General features: G+C 32.4%; 1 protein-coding gene across 1 annotated transcript in view; it reads left to right on the plus strand.

Annotated features, from left to right (window-relative positions):
• The window catches only part of LOC144976633 (uncharacterized), a 65828-nt gene extending 57515 nt beyond the window's left edge, over positions 1-8313 (plus strand). The window contains exon 32 of the mRNA XM_078920931.1: positions 8165-8313. Within this exon, the coding sequence (XP_078777057.1) occupies position 8165 (1 nt within the window). The 3' untranslated portion in view covers positions 8166-8313. The remainder of the gene's footprint in view (positions 1-8164) is intronic.
• The last annotated feature ends 223 nt before the right edge of the window (positions 8314-8536 follow it).

Raw genomic sequence — 8536 nt, forward strand, 5'->3', positions numbered from 1 at the left:
TATAGTGTAGTACAGCGGGCTTGGGTTTGATCCTTGAAGATTATACAATCAAAGTTAAAAGCTCCGGCGTCTTAATGGTGTAGATATAATATCTACAAAGTCCCAAAAGATAAAAATCTTACAATATATATATAGGAATAGAGTGACTGGCCGTCCGGCATAGATTGTGGAGAGAAGGTGAGTGTAGAATATTAGACCTATCAGCTTTTATAATAAATGGCTACGTGACAGAATGTAGAACGAAAAGTATTCACTAATTAGAAATTAATTCGAGGGAAGGCTATAAAAGGAAAGACGATCTAATATTAGAAGGTAAAGTTTATCTAAGCCTACCGAAATATAACTGGAGTGAGATGAATTCAGTTCTTAATAAAATAAAATTTAATAAGATAATTGTGAACAATCTTTACTGTGACACCCCCACCCACGTTTAAAATATACTCTTTAACCATTATGGGAAAGATAGATTTTACAAACGGAAGTAAATTTACTATCATGATACTCTAGCATTAATCCATTGTTATGATTTGTGCTACAATTAAATTATTTATTAACTAGACATGGAAATGTTTATATTAACGTAGGTATATGAATGGGTGACAATAACAATGAAAGATTGTGATTACAAATCATTGTGATAAACAATAGTGATGGCAATGAAGCATGATTTAAGTCGATGATATGAAGGTAATTTACTGAATGAAATGAATGAAAATGTAAATGGAATATTGACATTTCAATTATTAATCATAAATGAGTGAAAATTCATAACAATAATAGATAAAGAGAAGATTTCCCAAATCATGAATGGGTATGGTATATATATCCAAACAATACTCAATGTTACATTAAGTTGGGTCATCATGTTTACAAATAAAATTATCGAATTTGTGTGTTCTGATTTGGCATAATTTGCGAGGTAACTAACAGTATGCATGGGAGGTTAAGTTATACCCTTCTCACGTCATTACACTAATCGAGAAAGTAGGTCGGCGTGAATATTTTCACAACCTGGTATGTGAGAGATACTGAAAGTGTAATTTTGCAAAAATAGACTCCACCCTAGTACTCTACTATTATTCATTTTGTTATTTCTTATGTACGTGAGTGGTTTATGGTCCGTTTCGACCACAAACTCTTTTAGCAGTAGATATCTGCTGAATGTCTTTAAAGCAAAGACGATGGCCAGTCCTTCACGCTCTATTACAGAGTATCGTGATTCTCTGTCCAATAATTTTCTGCTTGCATATAAGCAAGGCATTAGAGTTCCCTCATGTTCCTGTAATAGTACACCTGCGATGCCCTTATCAGACGCGTCAGTTCTTACAACAAATTCTTTTGACATGTCGGGTAATTTAAGAATTGGTTCTGAACAGAGTAATGCCTTTAATTGGTTAAAGCTATTCTGACACGCTTCTGTCCAAACAATTTTGTTCGGTGACCCATTCTTTGTCAGATTTGTTAGCGGTGTCGCGATGTGCGCGAAGTTGTAAATGTATTTCCTGTAAAAATTTAGGAGCCCAAGTACTTTGCGTACTTCTTTTTTTGTCTTAGGTGGTTGCAATTGTGCGATTTTTGTTTGTTTTTCTGTCTCGGGTGTCTGTGTCCCATGACCAACGGTATGATCAATCCTGCATTTGAAGCTTCGATATTAGTAAACATAGGTTGCGACACTGTGTCTCTATCAAAATATTTTTTTAGCATATTTGCATGGAATGTCTTTGTTGTGTTGTTAATTTTAATCTCGTAATTAACATTAGATTTTACTGCTGTTATTTTGAATGGTCCTTTCCATGTAGCTAAAAGTTTACTCGAGTCATCGGGTAAGAGTATTAGTACTTTGTCACCAATCTCAAATTTTCTTGACTTGCTTTTTCTATCGGAGTATTCCTTGTATTTCTCTGCTTTTTTTAGTGACGGATTCCTGTGCTAGCTTACATGTGTCCTCTATTCTGTCTTTCAGGTTTCTTACATATTCGTAAGCAAACATAATTTCGTTATTGTCCTCCTCATTCCCTTTACAAATGTCGGCTACTATATTGATCGGGCCGCGAGGTGATCGTCCATACATCAACTCAAATGGGGAGTAGCCTGTAGATTCTTGGGGTATTTCTCTATATGCAAATAGGATTGCTGGTAAGTATCTGTCCCAATCATCTGGTTTTTCTGCTGACACTTTTCTTAACATATTCTTTAGAGTGCCATTAAATCTTTCACAAAGACCATTTGCTTGGGGGTGGTAGGGAGTTGTGAATGAGTGTTGGATTCCCATGAGTTTCATGGTTTCATGCATCATATGTGATGTAAATTGGGGTCCATTGTCCGACAGTGTCTCATTTGGTATGCCTATTCTAGTAAAAATTGTCATCAATGCTTCAGCTATGTGATCCGATGTAGTTGATTTCAATGCTATCGCTTCTGGCCACCTGGTTGCGTAATCGACTAGTGTTAGTATGTGTGTATGGTTTCTATCTGATTTTGTTAAAGGGCCTATAATGTCAATTGCAACTTTTTGAAAAACTTTTTCAATAACTGGGGTTGTCTCTAATGGCAATCTCGGTATTCTGCCTTTTGCGACTCTTCTTTGGCATGTGTCACAAGATTTCACATATTCTCGGACGTCTTTAGTAATTCCAGGCCATGTGAAATTCTCGGATATTCTCTTAAATGTGGAAGAGCTCCCAAGATGTCCAGAAGTTATTGAATCGTGCGCTATTCCAAGGATTTTGTTTCTGTAAATACTCGGCGTGACCAGTTGTTTAGCTATTTTGTTTCTTTTCCTATGTAACCTGAACAGAATATCTTTTTCAATGATGTATTCAACTTTTGATTTCGTCCCTTTGTTTGCGATATTGAAATATGAAGTTAAAGTCGGGTCCTTTTTCTGTTCTTCAATGAACGTGTTCCTGTCAAATTGTTGTGGTTCTAGAGAAATAGTCATTGGCTTCTCTGTTGTCTTAGTCATCTTTCTTGTTTCTGCTAGACAAGCTGTTTCTTGGGTTAATGACCATTCTTTTACATCTGTTGGGTTGTCTTTAAGACCTTTTATATTGCCAACAATAACATCAGCGACGGGGTTGGGAAGTATACAGCATTCCACTATTCCTGTATAGTATGGGGTTTCTATGTACACATTAGCTGTTTCAAAGGTTTCGACTGTGCCACTGAATGTGATGCATTGTACCGTTTTTCCAGTTTTGTCTTCGTCATTGATCAAAGATGCTTTTATTCCTACTGTACTGCATCCTGTGTCTCTCAATATTTTGCAATCAGTTCCATTAGCTTTGCCTTCACAAAAAAATAGCGATCCTGATTTGTGAGTTTGTGTTAAAAGTGACATACCTTTCACGCAATACACATTTATATTTTCTCCTGACATTACTCGTGTCTGATTGTTTACACCTGTTTGGAGTGATGCATTTGCAGTTTCTTTTGGATATCCCACGATTTTGTAACATTTGTCTGCTGTGTGGCCTTTCATTCCACAATATTGACATTTAATTATAGGTTTGTTGGTTTTCTTATACTCAGTATTATTGCCAGTGCTATTTCTTGTTTTGTTTTGATAGGGTCGGCTATGGTCTCTATTGAACTGTTTGTTCCATGGTTTGTTACTATGACCCTCCTGTTTCACTTGCGTGTTCCGAGTGATTGATCGGCTCGTTCTATTTGAGTACTGAACTTTAGGTGTACCTGGACTCTGAGCAGCGGCAGCGTAGTATGGTTCCTTCAATGTTCTGCTAAGGGGTGTCAATGGATGTGCGCTGTTAAAGTTTTCTGCGTAGATTTTTAATTTGTCCAAGTTTTCTGGCTTTCTCTCTTTAAAGAATGCGACTAAATCTGGGTTGCAAGCTTGATAGATTCGATTCTTCAGCGTGAGATAGTAAAGGCCTGCAAAGTCGTCTTGTTTTACGTTTGCCAACTCAAGCCACCGATTTAGAAATTGAGTAATTCGGTTCACGAATGTATTAAAGTCTTCTCCACTTTCCGGTTTTGCAGTGTGAAACCTTTCCTGGTAGCCATCTTCCGTTAATCTAAATCTTTTTAGTAGAGCGTCTTTAATTTTACCATAATCATCTGCATCTTCAGTTGTTAAGGTATAGAAAACTTTTAGCGGTTCTCCAGATAAGCAGTTAATCAAGGCTGTGGCCCATTTGCTTTCTGGCCAACGATAACCTTTAGCCTGAACTTCGAATCGGTGTAAGAAGGATTCTAAACAGTCTGATCGTTCATCGTATGTTGGCATGCGTGGAAGTTTCACGAAAAATTCATCACTATTATTATGTTTTTTTTCATGACCGGTTTTTGTTTTTTCAATTTCCAGCATCATTTGGGTCCTTTTGGTTTCTTCTTCTGCTAATGCTATTTGTCTTTTTAGTTCCCTTTCTTGGACTCTTTCTTCTCGTTCTTCTCTACGTATTCTTTCTTCGTGTTCTTTTTCTTCTCTACGAATTCTTTCTTCATTTTCTTCTCTACGAATTCTTTCTTCGTGTTCTTTTTCTTCTTTACGAATTCTTTCTTCATTTTCTTCTCTACGAATTCTTTCTTCATTTTCTTCTCTACGAATTATTTCTTCATTTTCTTCTCTACGAATTCTTTCTTCATGTTCTTTTTCTTCTTTTACTTTCTCTTCGCACCATGAAAATATTCTTTCCTGGGGTATTTCTAAGTCCTTTGCGAGACTTAAGTATCTTTTATATGCTTCCATGTTGTAATAAATTAGTTACGATATTTTATATATATTATATTGACAGGATACTGTTACTGACTGTTTTATTTATTTACACTTACTGGAATGAACTGTTCTATTTTTAGAAATCTCTCTCTCTTATTTCAACTTATTATGTATGTTGAATTTGATGCCTTTTATCGTTATATCTTATAAAGCAATGTGTCAATACAATGCGGAGTTATTATGACTTGTGTCAATAACAATGTGTCAATCGCGTGTACTCTAAACTATGTTACTACGAAAAATGTATCACCAATGTGTGTGACTCGTCGTTAGTTTGTGTACAATTATTCGCAATGACGCTAATATACTAGAGTGTGATAACAATAATAGGATGCCAAAACAATCCCAAGTTATCTATCACTAAATATAACACGACGGCTAGTAGACTCCTTTTATTATTATTTAGTTTTTAAAGACTCACTTTTCAGAACATAATATATAAGTGGTTTTCGGTAACAGTAGTATGCCAAAAATGCATTTAAAACAAATCACTATGCGAAACAAATCACGATGTCTATAGTTACTATGTGATGCCCAACTCATGTAAAAGAGAATAATGAAGGATATATTTACCAACTCAGTTCGTGGCTGGGACCTCTCTCTTGTTCAATGGTTGTTCAACAATTGTAATTAGGCATTGAAGAGTGTTTAACAGTGATGTCTGAAATACAAAACAATAAAATATCGTAAGATTTACAATAGTTACAAAATGTGTTCACAACACTGAGTGATTGGATGACAGGTGAATGAATCGTTATGGAATGTAAACATATTGAAAACAATTCATGAATGAGGCAAACAACAAAATGAAATGAGTGATATAATAACAAAGTGGACAAGGAATGAATGAATGAATGAAAAACTGAGTGAATAGATGAATGAATGAATGGATAATGTATGAATGAAAGAATGAAGGGAGGAATAAATGTATGAATGATTGGATAAATGAGTGAATAAACGGATGAATGGATGAATGGATGAATGAATGAATGAATGAATAAATAAATGAATGAACAATGAATGAATGAATAATTTATAAATGAATAAATGAATGAAGGAATGAATCAATAAAATGCTATTCAATTTGAATGAAAGAATGAATGGATAAATTGCTATTCCATTTAAATGAAGAAATGAAAAAGAAAAAAAATTAATCCTGTAAATAGGGAGTTCAATTAAAATATGATCAAGTGGGGCAATTAAGAGTTTTACAATTTAAACTTTAAAGTTAGATGAAATAGATATAAGTAACTAAATAAATTCAATTCTTTATATGTGTCCCCTCCAAAATGTCATGGTCTCAAGTGAGTAAAGAGCTACTCGACTATGCATAAAGATATATGTAGAATGAGGCCCCAGAATTTACTAGTTACTATAAATGAAAAACAATTAACGATTTGTTTACAATGAAATAAAAATAATGATGAAATTTAATTAAAAGAGATAAACAGTGATCGTGGCAGTTACAAATAGAGATATGAATATTTTACGTAACTTATGATAATATGTCAGGTTCGTAAGTTTACGTTTCCAGGCAGTTGATGGGCTTGGATGATCTATTCCTCTGATAATAGGATTGGACTCGTAAAATTCCACTTCCAGGCAATTGGTAAGAGGTTATAGTGTAGTACAGCGGGCTTGGGTTTGATCCTTGAAGATTATACAAAGTTAAAAGCTCCGGCGTCTTAATGGTGTAGATATAATATCTACAAAGTCCCAAAAGATAAAAATCTTACAATATATATATAGGAATAGAGTGACTGGCCGTCCGGCATAGATTGTGGAGAGAAAGTGAGTGTAGAATATTAGACCTATCAGCTTTTATAATAAATGGCTACGTGACAGAATGTAGAACGAAAAGTATTCACTAATTAGAAATTAATTCGAGGGAAGGCTATAAAAGGAAAGACGATCTAATATTAGAAGGTAAAGTTTATCTAAGCCTACCGAAATATAACTGGAGTGAGATGAATTCAGTTCTTAATAAAATAAAATTTAATAAGATAATTGTGAACAATCTTTACTGTGACAGATGGGACATGAAGCCTGTTAGACAATATTACAATTTTTCGGACAAAGACAACGCTGTTAACGGCCAGGTACTCATTTTACATCTGAGTATGGTGAGAGAATGTGAGTAGAGAGCCTTTTCCAAGGACTCAACTATGCGCTGAGCGCGAGGCTCGAACCCAGGACCTTCCGATCCGAAAGCGAGTGTCATACCACTAGACCACATAGCCGCTTTGTTTGTTTGTTTGTTTGTTTGTTAATTTGTTTGTTTGTTAGTTTATTCAATATTATTATGTTCTTGTAAAGCGCTTTGAGCACGTTTAGTGGATATGGCGCTATATACAAGCTCAATTGTTTGTTTTTTTTGTTTTGTTTTTTAATTTGTTTTTATTGGTAGCACTGCGCTTACGGCTTGTCAGCGCCAGGAATAAATAAAATGATGGGGAAATTAGTTGTAGATTTGCAGTTCAGGCGATACAAAAATTAATTATAGATAGTTCGAAGTTGACGTCACTCAGGTCTTTGTTTTTTGTTGTTTTTTTTGCCATCCACGTTTATGAGTAATTCTCGCTAAACTGTATTAACCAGACTATTAACGATCATGGTTATACAAAGTCTTGTTTGTTGGTCCGTTATACTTCCTGATGGCAATGTTGTGACCTCCTTAGCCAAGCGCATACTATCTATAACTAGAGATATGCGACTTTTGAACATTTTTATAGATGTATCTATTTATTTATTGTATTTTTAATTTCAAACATTGTAAACCAAATGACAAATTGCCATTTAGGGGTACAATAAAGATTAGATTATTATTATTATTATTATTATTATTATTATTATTATTATTATTATTATTATTATTATTATTATTATTATTTATATTATTATTATTATTATTATTATTATTATTATTATTATTATTATTATTATTATTATTGGTATTATTATTATTATTATCATTATTATTATTATTATTATTATTATTATTATTATTATTATTATTATTATCATTATTATTATTATCATTATTATTATTATTATTATTATTATTATTATTATTATTATTATTATTATTATCATTATTATATATTATTATTATTTATTATTATTATTATTATTATTATTTTATTATATTATTATTATCATTATTATTATATTATTATTATTATTATTATTATTATTATTATTATTATTATTATTAATTATTATTATTATTACAATTATTATTATTATATTATTATTATTATTATTATAGTATTATTATTATTATTAATATTATTATTATTATTATCATTATTTATTTTTTTGGGGGGTTTTCTTCTTATAAGTCGTTGAAACCTAAGACTTCCCATTCTAAGACAATAAATGTGTCACAATTCATTAGAGGTGATTGTAAAATTTCCTTGTTATTCACAGATTGTCCCAAGTTCTTATCACTCACAAACTCGAGCAATGAAAGTAAAAGACGTGTAGACTAAGCTGTCTAAAACCGTTGGCGTGAATGGATTCAACAGAAATGAATATAACACATTTGAATATATATATATAAATTATAAAAACAAAAATCATGAAATAATAGTGCTCAACTTTTGGATAAAAGGAGCTATTTTTTAAACATTTGAAAGATAATTAAGATTGTTTGACTTCTATAACGTTGTTATCGAGCGTTGCTCTCATCAGGAAGTTGTAGAAGGCAAACAATCTTAATTATCTTCCAAATGTTTATATATATATATATATATATATATATATATATATATATATATATATATATATATATATATATCA

The sequence above is a fragment of the Berghia stephanieae genome, chromosome 7 (genome assembly GCF_034508935.2).
Source record: "Berghia stephanieae isolate SIO BIC M18660-M18661 chromosome 7, UCSD_Bste_1.3, whole genome shotgun sequence".
Classification (NCBI taxonomy): domain Eukaryota; kingdom Metazoa; phylum Mollusca; class Gastropoda; order Nudibranchia; family Aeolidiidae; genus Berghia; species Berghia stephanieae.